General features: G+C 52.7%; 3 protein-coding genes across 5 annotated transcripts in view; 2 read left to right on the plus strand and 1 right to left on the minus strand.

Annotated features, from left to right (window-relative positions):
• GPR158 (G protein-coupled receptor 158) overlaps nt 1–8002 on the plus strand; it is a 57693-nt gene extending 49691 nt beyond the window's left edge. Inside the window, exons 10-11 of the mRNA XM_061557695.1 lie at nt 527–676; nt 1599–8002. Coding sequence (XP_061413679.1) covers nt 527–676; nt 1599–3761 — 2313 coding nt within the window. The 3' untranslated portion in view covers nt 3762–8002. The remainder of the gene's footprint in view (nt 1–526; nt 677–1598) is intronic.
• EIF2B2 (eukaryotic translation initiation factor 2B subunit beta) lies at nt 7985–19393 on the minus strand. Its single transcript, XM_061557696.1, has 8 exons — nt 18745–19393; nt 16552–16672; nt 15184–15332; nt 13330–13493; nt 11405–11500; nt 10659–10796; nt 9784–9850; nt 7985–8747 (listed from the first exon to the last, which is right to left on the minus strand). Exons 1-8 carry the CDS (start codon nt 18902–18904, stop codon nt 8590–8592), a joined length of 1053 nt encoding a protein of 350 aa, XP_061413680.1. The 5' UTR covers nt 18905–19393; the 3' UTR covers nt 7985–8589.
• A 1305-nt stretch (nt 19394–20698) lies between these two features.
• NPEPPS (aminopeptidase puromycin sensitive) overlaps nt 20699–22810 on the plus strand; it is a 33599-nt gene continuing 31487 nt past the window's right edge. Inside the window, exons 1-2 of one of the 3 annotated variants that reach the window (XM_061557697.1) lie at nt 20699–20899; nt 22373–22520. In XM_061557697.1, the coding sequence (XP_061413681.1) occupies nt 20793–20899; nt 22373–22520 (255 nt within the window). In that variant the 5' untranslated portion in view covers nt 20699–20792. Of the gene's footprint in view, nt 20900–21162; nt 21379–22372; nt 22521–22810 lie in introns of those variants that run through there. The other 2 variants (XM_061557700.1, XM_061557698.1) reach the window with 2 other exon arrangements.

Genomic DNA, 22810 nt, shown 5'->3' on the forward strand with positions numbered 1-22810 from the left:
CCACCCCCTCGTTTGTGGCAATCGTAATAATATCAACTTGTAATGAGCCGCGCACGATTTGCTCGCTCTGGTAGAGAGAGAACGACTCAGAGGCGTGGGGAGCCAAAGACAAACAGCAAGGCAGCCGTGTGGCGAGCCAGTGCCAACAATTGCTCAAGCTCTGCGGTCCTCTGTATATGAAGCTGTTATCGGCCAATTAATAAGTGTTTACATGTGGGATGAAATCGAAGCAAGCGGAGAAAACCCACACATGCAAGGGGGAAACACTCTATCCCGTACAGAGGAGACAGGTGGAGTCCGTGTTTCTGCTGTGCCGCCTTCTGGCGAGCCAGGGTACAGCTCCTCCTCGACGCCCGCGGGAAGAGAATCTCGCGACATTGATGCCTCCAAAGTACCGGCTTGCAGACATGCCCGCGAACAGCACTTGCCCCAACAGTCTGTTACAGGCTACAAGGGGGAATCTTTGTCTTTGTTCCCCGCTTGCGCCCACCTCTCACCGCCTGCCCCCCCCCCCCTCCGCGTGCAGTTCGCCTGCTCCGGAGCGACGCTGCGGGACGACATCGCCGCGGAGGCGTACGAGGACGAGCTGGACGTGATGCGGCGCTCGGGCTCCTACCTCAACTCCAGCATCGCGTCCGCCTGGAGCGAGCACAGCATGGACCCCGAGGACCTGCGGGTGAGACGCGGGGCGGAGGGTGTGGAGGGGTGGGCAGCTACGGTGGCTATGAGAAGATATTAACTACCTCAACTGGTATGCAGGAAGTCGTGGGTTCGATCCCAAACGCTGACGCCTGCTGAAAATTGGGAGTTTGCGGTGTCTCTCTCCCAGCGGTCGCGTGGAATTTTCTCCGTATTCTCCGGTTTTCCCTCTACATTTAGAATCATGCGTTTAGAGCAACTCGTTGCTATACATTTCCACGTGATAAGCCACTTCATTGAGCTATCATTTGTGGCCAGGTCGCTTCTGAAAATAGCTATAGAGCTCAGCGGGCCTTACTTGGTAAAATAAAAAAAATCTTCTTGGTTCTTTCGGTAACGTCACGTAGAAGGGAAATAATAAAATAATAATAATAATAAAACATAATAAAATAATTCTCACGACGTTTCGGCCACAACGCAAGCAGCCGTCCTCAGGTGAAGAACAGGTCTGTCAGAAAGACAGCGTCTGAATGGGCACCACCAAAGCTTGGCAGCGTTGCCAAGCCTGGTGGTGCCCATTCAGACGCTGTCTTTCCGACAGATCTGTTCTTCTTCCCTTCTACGTGACTTTACCGAAAGAACCAAGAAGATGAATCCCTGCAGTTACGAAAGCTTTAAATCGAAAAATAAAACATAATTTAGTTTTATTTACTGTGGCCCCAATGGTAAGGCCATGATTGCTTGAGGTGTAGCGATTCATCAGTTCACCATAATCGGCCATGAACAATCCACTGCTGGATTAAGGCCTCCCCGAAGCCGTTTCTCACAGTTCTGCACAGCTCCATGGAATGTCTGCACGTTGAACTGCTTTTGCACCGTACGTAGCCGACCGTGCTAATCGGGAGGCGCGTGCCGCTGTCCACGTTTGTCGTTCACCGAGTATTGCCTCGCCACCGCAGGACGAGCTGAAGCGGCTGTATGCGCAGCTGGAGGTCTACAAGGGCCAGAAGATGCTCTCCAACAACCCGCACCTGCAGAAGAAGCGCAGCTCCAAGAAGGGCCTCGGCCGCTCCATCATGCGCCGCATCACCGAGCTGCCCGAGAACGTCGTGCGGCAGAGCAGCCGCGAGGAGCGCGACCGAGGGGGGGGCAGCGGCGGCGACGGCCACGGGGCGGGGGGCTCGGCGGGCTCCGCGCACGGCCCCCACACGCCGGGTTCCTGCAAGCGGGTGGCCATCGCCGCCGGCACCGTCGCCACCGCCGGCGTCGCCGCGGTGCCTTCGCCCACGGCGGAGGTGGCGAAGGGGGGGAGGGCGGAGCAGCAGCAGCAGCGGTCAGCGACAACGACCGGCACCACGAACCACAAGGCGTTTGCCCTGCCCAAGTCGTACAGCTCCTACGACCACTTGCTGGAGCAGTCGGAGCCCAGCTCCGCGTCGACGTCGGAGAAGGCGGAAGTGGAACCGCTGCCCGGGGCGGGGGTCGGCTCCGGTGACGTAGAGGCGAGCTCCCCGCGGGACAGGTCGGCTCCCGGCTCGGTGTTGGCGTCCGGGAAGGAGATGAGCCCGGACGGGGAGGCGCGCGGCGAGAGCGAGTCGGTCGACTCGGCGCCGCTCGTGTGCCGCTCGGCCAGCGCGCACAACCTGTCGGCCTCCGACAAGAGGTCTCCATCGTCCGCGGTGGGCAAGCACCACCACCACCACCATCACCACCACCACCACAACCACCACCACTCGCTCAAGCCGTCGCTGCTGCAGAAGTCGCTCAGCCTCATCAGCGGCGCCAGGGAGAGGACGGCCGCCCTCTCGGGCAAAGTGGGCGTCAGCGAAGCCAAGACGGACGAGGCCAAGGTGGCGACGACTCCCGTGGTGGCGGCGGTGTCGGAGGCCGTCGGCCGGAAGGACCACGCCGCCCAGGAGGAGACGAAGACCGCCAAGGTTCCGGCGGCCGCGGCCACAGGGATTAAGCGCACTGTCGCCGTCGCTGCCGCCGCAGCGGCCGCCACCAACGAGGCCAAGGAGCGCGTGAAGGCCTCAAGCCTCAAGTCGCGGCAGGAGGAGAGCCCGCGGCCGCAGTCACCGCAGACGCATCACCCGCAGCGCAACTCGTCGGAGGAGCGCCACGGCGTGACGTTCGCCGACAACACGCCGCGGCCGGAGGAGGAGTACAACCGCGAGGAGGTGTGCCCCTGGGAGTTCCAGGGCATGGCGTCCACGCCGCCGCCCCCCCCTGACCCGTTGCGCCCGCAGAAGCACGTCTCCATCGCGCCACAGAAGCACACGTCCATTGCCGGCGCGCGCTACCACAGCTTGGACAGCACCCAGTTCGCCGGGAAGCTGCCCGAGGTCGGCCGCCACAGGGCGGCACTGGCGCCCGTGCGTCACCAGAGCCTTACGGAGGTGGTCAGCGGCGGTGGTGGCGGCGACAGCGTGAGCGGGAACGGCGCCGCGCCCGAGACGGCCGCGGTGGCTGAGACGAAGGCGACGCCGCCGCCGGCGAGTAGCCCCGAGGACGGCACCAAGAAGCTCAGCCCGACGGCCGAAGCCGTCAAGCCGGTGCCGGCGCAGGCGGTCGGCGCGACGCCGCAGGACAAGCCAGCGCCGGCGGCGCCGGCGGTGGTAGCGGCGGTGGTCCGTGCCGACGTCTGCCCCTGGGAGGTGCAGCCCGGGGAGGCGGACGAGCCGACGGGCGCGGAGGTCGGCGACGGCTCGGCCCGCAAGCCGGCCGCCAACCTGGGCGACATCTGCCCCTGGGAGCTGGAGGCGGAGATTCCCTCGTCCTCGTCGGGCCGCGCGGTGCACGGCCTCACCGTCTCGCCCACCGCCGCCGACGCCGCCGCCACAATGACGCCCGAGGCGCCGGCGTGCGACAGGTCCCCGGGCGGCGGGAAGTCGGCGGCGGACTCGGCGCACGAGCTTGCCGGGCACCCGAAGCCGCCGGCGAAGTCGTTGGGCTCGGCGTTCAAGAGCCTGGTTTCGGGTGGCAAGAAGAGGGACAAGGGAGGAGCGGAGCGTCCCAATCACCCGGGGGGCCCTGGCAACGACCGGGTCAGAGCCGCCGCGGCCGCGGCAGCCGCGCAGGGGACGGCCAAGCCGAGAGAGGGCGACCGATCGAAAAGATAAGGGTGGCTTTTCACGAAATCAAACGCAAGAGAACAATGGGGGGACGACGCTGCGCGAGGAAGCGCAACTCCCGTGCAGAAACCCGCCCGCGAACGCCCGTCGACTGCGTCGGCTCGGAAGATTGAATGTGGCGGCGCTCTGGCAGGACTGGTTTTATGCATGCAAATAAATCGGGACCTACGAGCCTCTGGGGGCCGTGCAGTGACTGTAGCGCATTAGGCCGTGGGTGGGTGGGTGGGACCTGTGTTCAGTGCCTGGGTAGTTTTCCGTGCAGAGACGTGCGTGTGCGTTCGTGCGTGATTCTCCCGTCCACTCACCTGTACAATCGGTTTTAACGGCGACAGCCTTTATCTCTCCCCCTCTTAGGAAAAAAGTAAAACCTGCCCGTTCACTACATATTTCTATGTATGCTGTACATGTACGTATGTATATGCAATACGCAGTTTATGTGTATGTATATATGCAGTTTACGTCTGGATACATCATATGTACATATATGCTGTGTGTATATGTATATAGCGTGTGTATTCATACACAGAATACATGTACCGTAAAACCATGGCTCTTTTTTTTTGTTATCCGTTGAGTTTACTTTTCGTTGGCGACGAGTAATAACCACGAACAGCAGCACGTGGCGGCCATTGCGAGCAGCGTCGCGCGTCGCCATGTGATCGTCACGTGTGTGTGCGTCACTTTTGCATGACGCACTGGGCTCCTCCCCCCTCCCCACCACCGTTAAAAATCGTTCACGGAATCATGACAGTGAAAGATCGGCACCTTCTCTCTCGATGTCAGTGTGTAGCCGGGCAGTGCCGAGCCACCCCAGGGCCCTGTCCTGACTTGGGGGTGGCTCGGTAGTGCTGGCTCCGTGAGAGCCCACGCTGCCAAGCGAGACCCCGGGACCAAAGTGTCTTCGGTCAAATCACTAGCATATCTTCTGCACCCCCCCCCCCCTCAACCCGGTCTTCACCCGTTTAGCCGCGTTCTCCGCTCGATGAAAACAGAGTGGCGTGACACCGCACGCATCTATGCACACGTGGACGTTGCTGGAGGATCGCTTGTCGCCGCGTGGCTACGAGCGTCGTGGCCCACCGTTGTTTTTAGATCCCCCGCGTTCCCAATGCGGGCAGCTGGCCCTGGTGAAACCAGGCTCGCCAAGGACGAGCGAGCGAGAGAGGGAGGGAGAGGTGACGATGATCTCAGCCTAAACACCAATGCCTGCACAAAACCTCACCGTGCGTTTTGTCCTTGATCGGACCATCACCCCGCTCTGGCGACAGATCGACCCATTGGCAATTTGATTTATGGCTAAAACCGCCCTTCGCCAAGGAAGCGCAAACGCCGTTGAGTTTCAGGATCGGCCGAACGGATGACCCCCCACCCCACCCCGAGTGTTTCTGTGGCTTCCACTTAGCCCCCATTGTGTCCTACAATAAAGCACAGGCTGCCCTTACACTGATGGAATTCTCAGAGCGAAGCCTTGACTTCAGCACTTTCCTTTTGTAGATCACTCCCCTAACCGTGATGTTATTGTCACGTTTCACTGTCGTCCAGTTTAGACAATCGCTTTGTTTTATTTATTTGTGCGACCGCCCCCTCGATTATCTGCGGTTTATGGGGGAGCAGGAGAGCGTCGGCGGGCGACACGGATTAAACAAAAAGACGGAATAACGCAGAATCCGTGTCAATTTGGCAAAGCCATTGTGTCCATTGCCAACCGTTAAGGGTCGCGAGGACAAGGACCTACCCGTTCTGTCGTCGACGTGATTGCGGTCACACGGGCACCCAGTCCCCCAGACCCCCTCGACGATCGAAAGGAGTCGCAAAAAATACAAAGCGTGCGAGAGACGCAAACGGGGACCGTTAATCTGCCCGCGGATAATCGAGTTGAGGTTTATTTCTCCCCCTTCCCCGCCTGTCTTCACCGCACTGCGTTTCCCCATGACGTGAATGGTCGGAGCGTGGCTGCCGCCGTGCGTTGTGGTTCGCGTCTCTGCTTCTTCCCACTTCCCGCTCGACATCGTTTCTCAGGCCAGAACGGCGGCGTGCGCTCATGGTGTTCGGCCACGTGCGCTCGCTGTGTTCAGCGGCCTCACCGTTCCTGCCCTCGCGGGCGCGCGGCGACCGCCTGCTCAAGGTGTTGGCGTCGGGCGTGGATTTTTGTTCTGATGATTATCATCATTATTACAACAGATCGAGGTTTTGCAGAGTTGGGCACTGCTCCGCGTTTGTTCCGCCCTGCGTCGTTATCAAGGGGGTGTGGGTGGGAGGGGGAATGAAACGAGTTTCGTATGTAGCGTTTAAAGAAAATATGCAAAATACAACCAAAATGATGAAAACCATGCGTTGGCGAGCTTAAGTATGAGAGGCAATGCTGAATGTCGTATGGTAAATGTGTAACGCATGAATGGGTTTTTAGTAACCGTGCGTTAATTTGTGGTTGTCCTCGTATTACCGTTGATGTAATATATTATAAGTCTTCCCGATGGTGACTTTGCCAGGCACAGATTTCCACTCACAATGAGGCTATAACCACAAAGGTCATGTTCCATGTTCAAGTCCATCCGCAAAATTAATGCATGCTCTTATGACAGCGCTCCCAGCAATGGAAACCCACTAGATAAGGCAACTTGCTGGAGTGAAGATGTTCTGCTTCGATGGACTTTCATCCAGATTCAGGACTGTCGGTCAGTTCTTGGTGATGCATGCTGGCGCATACTGGTAGTTGATTGAAATGTGGAGTTGGTAAATACCAACCGATGCATCGATTTGGCGATTAACTTATGCTTCGGTCGCACCTGCAGGACGCACGTGTACAATCACGTGACATCACGGTTTTTTCAATGTACGCGTTTCACGTAACGGGTTCGTACGACCAGTGCATCCACTCGAGGCGCTTAATTCGCTGCAAATCAATCCTTGAAGCGATCAATCATGATCATTTGCCGAGTAACTTCCGCAATAACCACCGGTGTTCTGGACTTCTCACGACACGGAGCTTTTCCAAGGGCCTTGTATTCTCCCAACCCGGTACAACCAGCGCCCTTCGCGTAATCACTCCGTCAAAGATCGCTAGCGCCCACGGGTCCCCATGAAAAACGTGTAAACCCCCCGGGAGGTGCACGCAGCGACAGCGCGGCGAGCAACAAACGTGGCGTGAACCCGCCACGCCGCGCACGGTCACCATCGGAAGGACGGAGCGACGGCCACGGCGAACGACGACGGGAAGGCGCTTGGGGCCGCGTGTCTCAAAAGTCGATTTTAGGGCAACGGTGGCCACCAGTAAATGGGCATTTACTAGGAGCAACTACGGCAACTGGGTACGGCGGTGGCACAGTGTGACGGGTTCTGTATGGCCGATGAAAAACAGAGTTTGTGCAAGTGTGTGTTTTTTTCACGAATGCTCTCCAGAGTGCACACAACCCCTCGGGTAGTCAGGCGACCTCTGGTGATGATCCGATTGGAAGTTTCCATCGCCACGCCGGCGATTTGCTCAAATTTCAGGTCACGGCATTTTTTTGCAGAGCAGAAAACGGTCGCAAGTGCTGCCAACGAGGTCTGCGTGAGCGGAGAGGTCCAGGCGGACGACCGGGCACGTCCTCCATCCCTGGCAGGCTTCGTTCCCCTCTCAAACCAATTGAGCGACACGCCGCTCGCTTCATTCCTTGTCGCCTCGCGACAGCTCGCCAACAAACAAAACGGGCCACTCGACTCCTCGACCGCTTCACCCGACCCAATGGTCACGCTGCGGGAGGAGTTCGATCCGTCAGGCGCCGGCCTCTCGCCGCTGCAATCCGCTGCCGTTGTTTTTATTTTTAACGACGCCCCGTGGTTTTTATTTTCTTTTAAAAGTCAAACTACGGGCGGGGTCCTCAACACACTCGTCTTGTCGCTCCGGTCGGGAAAGAATCCTTCCGCGCAAGCTGTGAAGTTGGGTGGTGTTTTTGTGGGTCTTGGGGAAAGTGCATGCTGTTGTGCCCGACTGGTAGGGTAGGGCGGTGGGACATCTGTGACGCCTGCAGTCTTTTCTAGTTGTTAAAAACAAACGTTCCCCCCTCAACACGCTGATTTGTCGTCAATATTGTTACCGCACCGTTAGCCATTACCACTTCTTATATATTACAAACGATATACATACTGTAACATTGTGCAATATGTTTGTGATATTGTGAGGAGATAAAAGTGCTTTACACAAAAAAGAAATCCAAGTCCCACAAGTCCAATGGTTTTTCCTCTTTTATTTTCGTCACACTCTACACGAACGCGATATTTGTGTGCGTGTCCACGTATTGGTTTGCGACGTGCGTGATGGTTTACTCCACCGAAGGGCGCGTCTCCTCGGCGCGTGCCACATCTGACTTGCGTGCAAGTGCTCACCGATGCCTTGAAATGCGAAGCCGTTCGAGCGCGTTCACGTCGCACGCGGGACGTTCGTCTAACGAGCATCTCAGCCGAGGGCATGAGGCGGCGAAGACTTAAATCGTAACTGCGGCGGTGCCCGTGTTGATCCTTGGTTGGGTAAACACCGTGGCTTGCCAAGCGTTGTTGAATGGGTGCGGCTTCGAGGTGGCCAGGAAGATGGCAGCGCTGTCACCCCCCTCGTATGCGTGGGGGTTTTCTCCGGCGGGTGCAGGTTACCTCTCAATTGCGAAACACGCTTCACAGGTAATGGCCAACGCAAAACAAAATTATTTTTAGATTTATCCTGCGTAAATCAGTGGCTGGGGACACCCAAGGAAAGATCAAGCTCCGTGAAGGCGAGCGATGACTCGCGGCGCACAAACGCGCGGTGGAGTTTTGCACTTCTCGGTTTCCGTAAAGGTACGGGTCACAGGTCGTGGTCATCCGGATGGTAGAGCTCGCTCATGAGGCGGTAGATGTAGGAAGGCGCATTGCCCCCGATGTTGGAGATGAAGAGGGTGATGAGCTCGGGAGGGACGTAGTCGAACACAGGACAGTAGACGCTCACCTTGGAGAGGATCTCGCCTGCAAGGACACGGGGACACACAACAGTGCCCCTCGCTCGAACAGGTGAGCTATGCAAAATAAAAATAGGTTTTACCCTTTCTAGAAATAAAACAGGTGTGTTAAGATGTTCCAACACCAACTAGATAGCTTTCGCAAGGAATCAGGTCTGCATATAACCACACTTGTGGTGAACATGGAAACAAACATGCTCTGATGATATACATGCATTGCCTTTGAAAGTGATTGGCATGTGAGGAGGGCCTACTGGAATTCACCGGGTCTTTTGTATGTCTGTTGAACTTCTTTCGCACCATACGTAGCCAACCGGACTCATCGGAGACCTTGTTAAGGTTGTAAGAATGAATACCTTGTATATTCCTTTACCAATCTGAAGCTGGGGTAAATGTTAAATTTGGGACTGACGGTCAGCGCTGTGACACAATGACCCACTCTCGCGAATGAAATCATCAGCAGGCTGATGCGCACTCCTTAGTTAATGGATAATTATCTAAAGACAAGCCAGTGTCAGTGTGGCCATGCAACCCAAACTATGGACCCGTACAAGTAAACCAATGTAGTCTGCGTTCCTTCAATGGAGGAAAAGCAAAAGCACGAGCTCTCTCCTGAAGATAGCATGGCTAGCAACCCTCGACATCACCATTAATCTCTTGAACAATGCCACGCGCTGGAATGGGGTCGTTAATGGTTACAGGAGATAATGCACTCCTTATGTTCTTGCTGAAGTTATAGGTTCTTTGAAACAAAATATTGAGCTCACCAATCACTTGCCAATTAAGTTGTTAAAATGTATTTCAAGGATGATTTAATTGCAAATGTTTCATGGCGCATTCAGCTGACGCTGAACTAAAACATGTATGGGTCTAAATATTTTTCCATTTATATAGGTGCTTTTTGTTTTCATTAAAAGTCCGGCACTTTTTTACCATTCCTCCTCCAGCAGAGCAATGTGCAAATTGGCAGTGGGAACTCTCTTGTTGCTCTTGCGGGCTCTGTGCTGACAGCATGGGCACCTGGGTCACAGAACGGCACTCACCTTCCGAGAAAGGCAGCACCTCTTGGGGAGAGACAAATTTGTGGAACGCGTCGTGTTCATTCGGAAACTAGAAAAAAAAACATTTATTTCTTGCGGTGAGTGCTCAGAACAATGACAAACGTCTTTTTTTTTGTTTCACAGCCTGACAAAACCTAGGTTTATTGTAAGGAGTGTGTCAACATGAACTGTAACGGTCAAAAAATTGTCTCGACCTGCAAATCCGGAGGTGCAAATGTAAAGATTCTCAGCTGACAGGGATATTTGGACTTGGCTGAAGCTGACCACCCTTGAAGCCTCATCGATCGTGTTCAGAACTTCTCAAAATAGAATTATAGACGTGGCTGAGTATCTCGGCGTGCCAGCACTATGTCAGACCATCAGAGCAACGAGCCTGCACTGCTCACATCTTGGGTTTGAATCTGGGCAGTCATCAATAATAAAACAATGTTCATAAGTTAAGTGAGTAAGTCTGGTCACCAATGACTCCACAAAAAAACACATTTGGGTGTTGAATTCAGTTAATTCGAGCTCCGGAAATTCCGATTTTTTTTTTTGGTTAGAGGTGAGATTTGCATTCTTGAGAACTTGTAAAAGGGATATGTCAGAAGTAGTTCCATGACATCTGCAAAGACCTTTCTCCAACATTGCCACTAGCTGTGACAATTGCTTCATATTATGGACATAACACTGGTGATCCAATTGGAATAAAAATTAAAGTAAAATTGGGAAAAATAAACAAAAGCAAACGGAACTGTTATCCACGGGCTGCGGTGCATCAGCTTTTAAAGTCGACGTCGGGTAAAGCCTCCGCTCGCACTTGCTGCCGGAAAGGATTGTGCGTGTGTGCGTGCGGTCGTGCGTAGGTGCGCACGTACCTGCGGCGAGAGCTTGTACATGTGTGCGCACACGATGACCGGCGTCGAGTAGTGCTTGGCGGCCAGGGCGAGCGTCTGAGCGCCGTTCACGGCCTTCAGACCCCCGTTGGCGAGCACCGTGTGCGTCCCCAGGATTACCTGCGCATGGCAGCGGGCAGCATGTTCAATCGGTGCGAAGAACGTCCTACAAAGGCCCACCGAGGACAGAAGGCCTCCAACCCTCATGAATATTCAACTGAAAGAAGTTTTCCGCTCCGGCAGCAAAGGCCAATAACAATGGCAACGGGGGTATGAGTTGAGCAACGTCATCTAGACACGTAACGTCTCACCCTCCCAGTGCTGCGATGAATTGTTACGATATGGGGTCACGGTCCCATTTAATAATCCAGAGCATGTTGATCATTTTCCCCGTATTGTTTCCATATCTAATCATTTTTCTCCCGACTCGTTTGTACGGTAACGTTCACTTGATTATCTAACATGCAATAGCATATCAGCATTAATGGTAAGTAATAGATTCTTACACGTGACATTTGATGCATGTATCCACCATGCATGCAACGTGAGCATGAGAGAGAATTTGAATCGATGCATCGTTAAATGCCTCCACCCATAGGGTTTGCATTTTAACAAAGCCACTTAAACGTGGAGCCGCATGCTGTCCTACCACTCGGTGTGCCGAGGCGTTTGTTTGCATTGCTCATCGACGCGAGCGTCACAAGGGCTTGGGAGTGCGGGCTGATTACCTTGTTAACTCTGGACATCATCGCAAATATAGCAGCGTCTGTGATGAGCGTCGTCTCAATGCCGACTTTAGCCAAGCTCACCGCCAGCTTTTGACCCTGTAACGATCGGACGTCTGTGTTATTCGGTGCCATTTCAAATGAGAACGGGGAAAAAAACAAAACATCCCATGCACAGCTTTCACCTTTGCAAAAATGACATGTTTGGTTTGTCGTTAAATCTGGCTCGTGAAGACGTGTTTTATTATGTAAGCGTGATGGAGAGCGAAATGGACTGTGTGCGCTTGTGTGTAAAGGGGCGTGGAGTGTGGATGGGCACCCGTGCGTGAATTCGCGCGGGCGTGCATCTGCGCTTGTATAGCGTGAGCATCTAGGAGAGCGCGCGTGCTCATGCCCGTTCGCATGTCCGTCAATGCAGGGGCGGGCGGTGTGGGTGCCCACTCAAGGGCGAGTGTTTTTGCATCTGGCCCGATCTCATGAGTTTAGGATCATGTGCGTGCACTCAGTGGGCATCTGAAAAACAAATACGCTTTTGTGTATCAGTGCGAGTTACGGAGCCCAACGGTGTGTGTAAACAACAAGCCGCTGTGCTTTAGCGTGTAGATGTGCTCTGCTGCACACAATAATTATCATTATTAATTGCACTCTGTACCGAGTATTATGGACACTTGTGATCATTTAGGGTTTTAAGAACGTTGTCTATTAGCAACAAAATAAATAAGTAGACAATTCGTCTCCTCCTTGTATCTGTTCCTCCACGTAAACATTGTATTTGTTATCCTGCCCATCAACTATAAGGCCTTCTGGAAGTGTACATTATTTCAGCAGCAATGGTGCAATACAAGAAAACGCTTTCCCGGTTTTGACACACAGCATCAGCAACATCAGGCTTGCTTGAACGAATGCTGCTGAACAGTCAGATGGTAGAGCTCCGGTTCACCATGCCACGTGTAAGTCTTTGTGGCCATTACGCAAACAAGGGTGTGAAGCCCCGCAGGTGTGCGCCTGCTATGTAGAGTTTCACATTAAATGTTCTAGATGTTGGATTGAAAAAATAGAATTTAATATTTTAATATTTCAATGTGATCACTTAATTTGCTAATTGTAATAATGTATATTCTTGGTTCTTTCGGTAAAGTCACGTAGAAGAAAAACAATAAAATAAAAAAGATATAAAACAATAAATTAATCATGACGTTTAGCTTGCAACACAAGCAATCATCAACAGGTGTGAAACCCACAGCAAGAAAATTAGAAAAAATAAATCTAAACGTCGTGAGAATTTTATTGTTTAATATTTTTATTATTTTATTATTTCCCTTCTACGTGACTTTACCGAAAGAACCTAGAATATGAATCCCTGCAGTCACGAAAGCTTTCAATCAAAATGTAACAATGTAATAACAGTAAAACAATTATTTGACGATAAATATTCTTATTTTGTAATTATTTAAGCAAAACTGACGTGGTGTGATGGCATTTTTGATGGGGAAATAATGGAAGTAGTGCCAATGATATGACATTTCCTGTGACATTCTTCTGCTCAAAGAGAAACTTTTTTTAGGATCGTCCCAATATTTTGGAAAATGTCCGCGTGTGTGAGCATGCTCATGAAGGACGCGAGTGGTCAATTGGAGGCAGTCGCTCTCCAACAAAGGAGGCCAGAGGAGCAACGCTCACGAGCGGAGGGCCAGGCGGCTAAAATGCAGCAAGTTGGCACAGCAGGGGGCACAGCTGGTGAATCTGCCAGTCATCTCAGTCAACCCATGGCACCTGAGTCTGTCCCGTGACCTCCTGTCAGCAAGCCTTTGACACTTCACGTGGCCTCAGTGCACCTAGCCTGGCACAGGGGCCGAGGTGACATCACCGTCGCTTAGTGGCGAATGGCGGGTATTAGTATTGATGCGCGCACGCACGTACGTACGTACGTGACAGAATGGCGCACACTCGGCCACGATGACGTGGAATTTGCGCTTGCGAGCTGCTTCCTTGAGAAACGCGTCCACGGTGCGGGACATGCCCATCGTCATTATCACCTCGTTGGAATGAATGTGCTCCAACGCCTGCATAGCTATGTTGTCCACACTGCCCTCTGCATCGAGATGGGGGAAGGCACGGAAACAGAGGGAAAGGGAGGCGAGAAATGGTTGCAGGTTGAGGGTGAGTAGATATATCTGGTAAGAACAGCTGTGTTTGCAGATGGGGTTGTGGAATTATAAGTGATATTTTCAAGTCCCATGAGTATCAATCATTAGTATATTTCATGCTATCATTTGCATGCTGCACAATAGCTGTGAATAAAACGATATCATGCACTGGATGACATCTTGGTTATCTTTTTTAGATGTGAAATATATTATTTGGCAGGCTGTGGATGACATGTCACGCATCACCATCATCTCCATATGACCAGTGTTCCCTTATAGCAGTTTGGCCTACAGAGAACATTACTACCATATCAAAACTTCACAATTCATGACCCACTCACATCATTACCCACATACATTTTCAAGTACAGAAAGATTACACAATATTGTGTGCAAGAGGTCATGGTTGTGGGTGGGAAGGGGTCATGGATGTACTGCGTAGGTTATACTGGTAGGAACGAAGTGGACCAGACACCAATAGATTATATCGTCCGTCCGTTTGTCCGCCCGTCCGTGTAGCAACATCGCCCCCTACTGCAAACACTTGGCATGACTCTACAAAAACCTTTAGACTCAGTGACGCTATCCTGGCTAAACAAGTGTAACATTCCCTTATAATTCCCTCAGATAGCTTTTAATTAAAACATTTAAATTAATGAGGCTTTCCTGGCTAAACACGTGTAACATTCCCTTATAATTCCCTGAGATAGCTTTTAATTAAAACTTTGAAATTAAATAAAAAACTCACAGCGCCCTAATAATTCCCTGAGATAGCTTTTAATTAAAACTTTGAAATTAAATAAAAAAACTCACAGCGCCCTAAAGCCTACAGCTAGGCCTAAAGCCTAGAACTAGGCCTGAAACTCTCCCTTCGTATCGTCCGATTAGGTGTAGCAACATCGCCCCCTACTGCAAACACTTGGCATAACCCTACAAAAACCTTTAGACTCAGTGACGCTATCCTGGCTAAACAAGTGTAACATTCCCTTATAATTCCCTCAGATAGCTTTTAATTAAAACATTTAAATTAATGAGGCTTTCCTGGCTAAACACGTGTAACATTCCCTTATAATTCCCTGAGATAGCTTTTAATTAAAACTTTGAAATTAAATAAAAAACTCACAGCGCCCTAATAATTCCCTGAGATAGCTTTTAATTAAAACTTTGAAATTAAATAAAAAAACTCACCGCGCCCTAAAGCCTACAGCTAGGCCTAAAGCCTAGAACTAGGCCTGAAACTCTCCCTTCGTATCGTCCGATTAGGTGTAGCAACATCGCCCCCTATTGCAAACACTTGGCAGGACCCTACAAAAACCTTTAGACTCAGTGGGCCTTTCCTGGCTAAACAAGTGTAATAATACATTATGTTTATATTTTGGTTATTCGTTCCTACCAGCCCACCCCGCAGGGTCCTGTTACAGTCGTGTCTTCTGGTTATACCACGTGGTGTTTGACTCCCAAGTGCTCAGAGCTTTGTCAACGACTGAATATGCAGTTCCTGAAAAGCTCCCAGCGCGCGAAGCAAGACACTGGGCACCAAGCAAAGCACCACGCGGTACGACCCGTCGGACAAGTCGTGGTTTGGTTGTGGGCAGTCATGGAAGGTAGGGGGAGGGAGGCAAGCGGGTGTCTGACCAAGCTCCAGGAGCAGCTCGTTGATGGCCTCGATGACGATGGGCTTGAGCTGGCTGTAGCTGCTGCTGAAGTCGTCGCTGTGCTGCCCGGCAGTGAGCAGCTTGTGCAGCGATTCCTGCGGGTCGCCTTCCTCGCTGTGGCCCCGCAGCCTTCGTCCCAGCAGTGTCAATGTGATCGGCATTTAGTATTTGTTAGGTTTTTTTTTATTTTAGTCAGGCCTTAGTCGTAGGATGTCATTTAGTCATTCTCTTAGTCGAGTCGGCCTACGTGTTAAACCCACTCTTAGTTGTGGAACACATTCATCAGAAACACTGCTGTAAAATAAAACAAATGTATAAGAGGCAACATTTTGGGTAATGACCTTCTTCATTGCACTTGGATCTTCTTCATGTGCTATGAAGGGCCATTTCCCAAAATGTAGCCCGTTAAATATATATTTTAAGGTAGTTATTGATGAATGCGCTGAGCTGTTTTGTGAATTGGGCTTGTGCACCACTGCAAATGCACCATAACCAAATAATTCGTTCAAGTTATTGAATGCTAGTGTGAGGTGCACGCTATTTTCAATCCCCCCAGTATTATCTGGTCTGCCAATAAGTGAACTCAGGAAATATTTTTTGTAAACATATATTTATTTACCACTTTTGGTCTTCCTCGGAGCACTGCTGTCTCTAGCATCAATACATTATCTTTAGCTGCAACTTCATTTAGAAGAGTTAATTTCGTCTTGCAATCGTCAGTCAAGCTTTGGTCTTTGGTGGGTATCAGTAAATGCGATCGTCACACTTTTCATCCTCTCATAATCGTTGACTAAAATACAAGATGAAAAATACTTTGCTCACGAATACTTTCATCGCCGATTTCGTTAACAACAAAAACAGCGCTTCTTCGGATCGGGCCCAAAGCGACGAGGTGTCTCGCGAGCGAGGAGAAACTTCGGAGATGGCGAGGGCCGACTACCCCACCCTGATTACTAATCTAGTATATAATTACAATAACCCCCCACTCCTCAAATCGTTGCACCTGATGAGTTAATGATGACGTCACCCTGCTGCTGCTCTATATAAGAACGGGAGACAGAGCAGAGCCTCACCATTCTGGCGAATTGCCTGATGATGCTGGATGCAATTACCAGCAAAACGTCGTACTCAAATTGTAAATGTTGTGGTTTCACGCTTCAACACACCAGTGGGCTAAAGCAGTGAACTATTTGTCTTTTGTCAACGTGACACTTTTTTACTGATTGGCCGTGTCGGGTGGTGGAGGGTTACGACACATTTATAAATAACGCGATCTAAACCCAAAAACGTTGATTATGAATAATATTGGTCGCGAAAGCCTGCTACGTGTTAAACTACCCCACCCTACCTGGCGTACTCCTCGCGGACGATCTTGAGCACGCGCCGGGTCATGTTCCCCAAGGCCGTCTCGGAGGGCTGGGCCTCGGCCATGCGGCGCCCCACGGAGCGGATCACGTCCATGAGCTCTCCTGCCGGCACAGCAAGCGGACAAAGCGAAGACGCAGCGGAGCGCCCACCGTTTACGCGTGTCCACACATGCAGTCCCTTGCGTGCAGGTTTGTGTGGGCACGCGTGAGCTTCCCGTCAATGGGTCCCAACGTCTGTGTCCCTGGTGTATCGCTCAGTATCGAGGGCATCGTGAGGATGGCATGCGAGCAAAGTGGTAAGCGCATTGAACTACGAACTCCCAGACATCGAGGTTGAATTTTTTGCCACAGTTAACATCAATGGCAAATGATATTTGAACCATTCCTGGGCTTCCCTTTGGTCGACTCAGCATTAAATTAGCACCTGGTGCTGTGGAACATCATCACTGGGGAAACAAAGACAACTCGGCATCGGGCTGGCCACACCACCCTCTTGCACTGTGCTGGTTTCCACAGCAGTCTAAAATGCCCTAGAGGTTTGTCATTCATTGCCACCGAGCATGCGGCGTGTAGCGGTGACGCATTGGTATCGTGGCACCGCGCTAGAAGCTCGTAGGGATCGGTTGGACTCCTGGCCACGGAGAACACCGTGGACACGAACTGTGTATAAGGTCAACTCCAAGTGAATGCCTCCGTATATGCCCAGCTAAAACCACGTCTCACCAGTGAACCCACGTCTGCCATTCCCCGTGGGTGTGCATGTACTGCCCCCCCCCCCCCCCCCAATGCTCATCTCTCTCGTGTCCCCCCCAGTTCTCCTCTGCCCCCCCAACCATCATTACCCCCCCTCCTCGCCACCTCCTTCAATCCCCGTGCCCTCTTTTTCCTGCTCTTTATCTGCGGGTCTTTCCCTTCGCCCGTCTCCACCTCCTCACGCATCATCCCTACCTCACCTCTCCCACCCTGTTCATCCCCCCCCCGCCACCCAGGCTCCCATTTAACCACTCATCGGCCTGGCCCCCTCGTTCAACTGAATACCTCACATCCCAAGTGTCCCTTAACCCCAACACTGCCTCACTCCCATACTGACCCCCCAGACCCAAACCCCAGTCCACCTCATCCTAAACCCGTCACGCTCTCGCCCCCCCCCCCGTACCCACGTGTGTGCCCCCCTGTAGCAGCGTGCCCCCCTCCCTCCCACCTTTATCCGCGTTCCCCCCTCCCCCCTTTACCCGCGTGCCCCCCCCCCTTTACCCGCGTGCCTTCCCCTTTACCCGCGTGCCCCCCCTTCACCCGCGTGCCCCCCCCTTTACCCGCGTGCCCCCCCCCCTTTACCCGGGTGCCCCCCCCCCTTACCCGGGTGCCCCCCCCGTACCCGCGTGCCCCCCCCCCTTTACCCGCGTGCCCCCCCGTACCCACGTGCCCCCCCCGTACCCCCCCCCTTTACCCGCGTGCCCCCCCCCGTACCCACGTGCCCCCCCCCCTTTACCCGCGTGCCCCCCCCGTACCCACGTGCCCCCCCCCTTTACCCGCGTGCCCCCCCCGTACCCGCGTGCCACCCCCCTTTACCCGCGTGCCCCCCCGTACCCACGTGCCCCCCCCCTTTACCTGCGTGCCCCCCCGTACCCACGTGCCCCCCCCCTTTACCCGCGTGCCCCCCCGTACCCACGTGCCCCCCCCCTTTACCTGCGTGCCCCCCCGTACCCACGTGCCCCCCCCCCTTTACCCGCGTGCCCCCCCCGTACCCGCGTGCCCCCCCCCCTTTACCCACGTGCCACCCCCCTTTACCCGCGTGCCACCCCCCCGTACCCGCGTGCCCCCCCGTACCCGCGTGCCCCCCCCCTTTACCCGCGTGCCCCCCCCGTACCCGCGTGCCCCCCCCCTTTACCCACGTGCCACCCCCCTTTACCCGCGTGCCACCCCCCCGTACCCGCGTGCCCCCCCGTACCCGCGTGCCCCCCCCCTTTACCCGCGTGCCCCCCCCGTACCCGCGTGCCCCCCCCCTTTACCCACGTGCCCCCCCCCTTTACCCGCGTGCCCCCCCCCCCCCCCGTACCCGCGTGCCACCCCCCTTTACCTGCGTGCCCCCCCCCCCCCTTTACCCACGTGCCCCCCCCCCTTTACCCGCGTGCCCCCCCCCCCCCCTTTACCCGCGTGCCCCCCCCCCCCTTTACCCGCGTGCCCCCACCGTGCCTGCGCCACGGCTCTCCGCAGGAGGGTGAGCGCGCCGAGCGCCACGCTCAGCGAGCCGGGCCCGGGCCCCGCGCCGCGCAGCTCCAGCACCAAGGCGTCCAGCCGCTCCGTCAGCTCGGGCTGCAGCTCCGCAGACGACATCCCGGGGCCGGCGAGCCTCGTCCTGTAGCCCCCCACACGTCTCGTAGGGCCCCCCACACACGACTCGTAGGGCCCCCCACACTTCTTGAAGGCCCAAACGTCCGGCACGAGACAGTAGTGGGATTATCGAATCGCGATTCCAGCACCTGCTCGGTTAGATTTTGGATCGTCGATTCGTTTTACGCCACATGTCTTGATGGAATCCCTGCCGTAGCTGCGAGGGTTTACATGAAAGGGGTGTAAAGATTTACCACCGCACCCACCCAACCAATTCCGATATTCAGCTTAGCGTTCCTGTTTCGAGTCAAGATTACTCTCCCAAGAAAAACGGATTTATTTTTGGAATCGATTTCTGAGCATTTCAAATCCAGTTGCTGGAGGATTTGGAATACTGGATCGTACCGTGGGGCCTATGTGGCCTGCGATGTTTCCAACTGAGGCGGAAAGATTTATCCTTTACACTGTGAAGAGTTGCCACGGCTAGATGTTTCCCGCGAGGAGGACTTAACGGTTTAATTCACGTGAATCTGCAGCACGAAGATAATGTGAACGGAACAGTAATCGACTCTTGCGAATCGTGAACGTCGGAGTCGATCTATTTCACAATAATGTACTGCCGAGGACAGCTTAAAATCACCAACACCTATTATTATTATCGCGGGTGGTATAAGTTTAGAACATGGAAACTGCATTACGCCCTAAAAGGGGATAAAGTATTTTTTTTTTAATAATTGCTACGACTCAGTGTGATTTCCTTGGCTAGATACGTGATGATTATCATAGCACGTGGCATGAACATGTGCTGAGAATGGGGCATTGGCTAAACACATTGCCGATTACATTTGTTCCTTTCAAGGCAGCGTTATTGAAAGTTGAGTTGCGATGTGTTTGTTGTTGGTTTGCGCTTGCGCACCACTACCACCACAGTGAACTACAGTCAATGTGAATGTTATCTTGGTGTGGTCTGGGACTGTTTTGTTGTTTTTGCTGCCTTGCCCAATGTTGATAAATCCGACACAATGCACGTATTTTAGTATTTATATTTAGTGACTTGTTTACAATATTCTGTATTTTACACTCCGTGTTTTGTTTTGTATTTTTGCTGTTGTAACTTGCTCACCCGCCCCCTACTGGGCATGTGTTAGAAGCGCCAGATTCCATACCTTTCATTGTCTACCTTACGACCAATTCAGACCTTGTTGGTCACCCCGTGCCCTTATGTCAACGTTCATCTTACAAAGTCCCATCACAAGGGATAAACAAATATACACATTTGTTTGTCCGTATTGCAAACGGCTGCACGCCGTATGGGCCTGTAAACTCAATTTCCCTGTACAAGAATACGTGGTAACCCGTACGGGTTGACACGGTATGAGTCACCCACCCACACCTGTCACCCCCTTATTAGTGCCTACCTTTACTAAAGACCAATTCAGACCGCATTGGTCAACCCGTGCCCTTATACATCTCAACGTGCATCTTACAAAGTCCCATCACAAGGGAAAACCATTTTTTCTAGACCGTATTGAAACGGTTGTATGCCGTATGGACCCTAACACTCAATTTCCCTGGACAAGATCACGGGCTATGGGTTGACGCGGTATGAGAATCTGATTCTTGTACGCATATGACGCTATCCGGAGCACGTGGTGTCCATGTCGTTTTGGCGGCCATCTTACTAGGGGGTGGGCTCCAGAGTGGCTCGCGAGGATCCCCCACCCAAGATGGCCGCTAAACGCTCGGCTACACCGTGACGCTATCAGCCGCCGTCACAACGTCGCAAATCTCCACTGGTGCCCTCTCGGCACGACGTGCCCCTTAACGTTTTTGTTTTAATTGCACTGCTATAGTACACGGCATTTTCAAACCGACAACTTGTATATCAATTATGACCTTCACGATCCTGTTTAAAAAGTTAGTGTTCAAGATAGCGGGCAGAGCCGGTGTTTGTAGGTCTCTTTTAGTCACCAACTACGCCGTGAGCAACAACCAAAGGTAAACAAAAAATGTGACAAAAAAAGCCTCAACGCGCAAAAAGTGTTAACTCATTGCTTTGAAAAATAAACCCACATTAACCAAACGCGTTGTTACGGGTCCTCGCGCGGGCGATTAGATTCCCTACAACGGACGCGCGCCGATCGCCGCCCCATTGGCGGGGTGGGGGGCGCGCGGCCTCTCGCGCCATTGGCTGGCGGTCGCCGCACCAGCCAATGGGAGGGGGAGCGCGGCGCATGTGCGCTGGGAATTGTGGACGCCCCCCCCGCAAGCGGCGGCAGAATCGGCGCCTCCGCTCTCGCGTCGCCAGCTCCGTCGCGCACAGCGAGATTCGATTTGAACGCCAAACTCGATACACGTTTTAATCTCAGCTTGTTTAGTTAATAACTTGGGCGTGTTTGTGCGTCGTCGCCGCTATCGTTGGGCCGGATTTGTATCGCGGGAAGAGGCGGTAACAGAGGAGCAGAACACACGTGCAGGTGTGGTGGTGGTGGTTGTGTCTGCTGCTGCTGTCACCGCTCATTGTTGATGGTGGTGGTGATTGGTGATGATGGCAATGTTGATGGGGATTGGTGATGATGGCAATGTTGATGGGGGTTGGTGACGATGGTTTTGGTGATTGTGCTGTTGGTGGAGGTGGTGACGGTGATTGGTGATATTTGTGGTGAAAGATGATGATAATATTGGTGGTGGTGATGATGATGGTGATGATTACTAGTGGTGGCGATGGTGTAGCTCATGAGATAATGTTGGTCGTGGGATAATATTCAGTGATGCCGTATATGGGGATAATATGGGCTGTGATATGATAGTTGTGGTAGTAATGATGCTGCAGATGGTGAAGGCATTGTTGGTGATTATGGTGATGCAGCATATGGGATAGTTGTGAAGGCATTGGTGGCAAGTGTGATGGTGGTAAGTGATGTTGGTTGTGATGATTAGGTTGGTGGTGGTGCCAGAGTTTGTGAAAATATTGACCGTGATGGTGATGACAGTGGTGGTGATGTCATGGCATTGGTGATAACGATGCACGTATTTGCGGTGGTGCTGGTACTGATGGTAATTATACTATAATGGTGATCGTGGTGATGGATGAGAGTGGCGATTACAATATATTATATGATGGTGATGATGCTTTGAGTGTATTAAGGGTGTCAACGATGGTGCTGGGGATGAAGATAACATCGGCGGTGGTTGATGGTACTGATGTTGATGATGGTACTATAGCTCTGGTGGTGGTAGTTCCTGATGGTGCTTATGTGAGTGAGAATGGTGGTGATTTTGGTCGTGCTGACTGTAATATGTACATTGTGAGGGCACTGGTGTTGCTGTAATTTAATGATGGTGGTGATAATAACTCGCATCATCTGGAGAGGGGAGTTATTATCTATATATCTTGTGTACATAATGATCTTTAGCCCCGGGAAATACCTACTGACACTGATGTTTGTGGTGGCACTGTGATGGTGACAGACAGGTTTTCCATTCACGCTACACCATGCCTGAGAAGAGGCCATTTGAACGGTTGCCGATGGATGTCCTGCCACTCAACTATGCGCTCACCCTCAAGCCCGATGTCAAGGATTCCACATTCGAGGGTCGTGAGGAAATCCTTTTGGAGGTATAAAGGGGGGTGATGAGGCTTTGTCCCGAGTCTTGTGGGTGGTTGCTGTTTGCTGTGGTGTGTCCATGCGTAAATGCGTGCCTCTACTTGTGTGTAACTCCGCCCTTCTGCAGGTTTTGTACTTTGGCCGTGTGTATGATGCCGAGGTCACGCGTTAACAGCAGGGTCATAGCTTAGTCCAGTGTAAACTGTCCAGAGCCAGGTGAGGGGACAGTTGAAGTACCGTGTTTCTTTCACAAGAAGCTATAAAACCATGCAGCAAAAAACGTGTTTTTCTTTTTATAACA

The sequence above is a fragment of the Lethenteron reissneri genome, chromosome 23 (assembly GCF_015708825.2).
Source record: "Lethenteron reissneri isolate LAM-NWPU_2019-01 chromosome 23, ASM1570882v1, whole genome shotgun sequence".
Taxonomy (NCBI): domain Eukaryota; kingdom Metazoa; phylum Chordata; class Hyperoartia; order Petromyzontiformes; family Petromyzontidae; genus Lethenteron; species Lethenteron reissneri.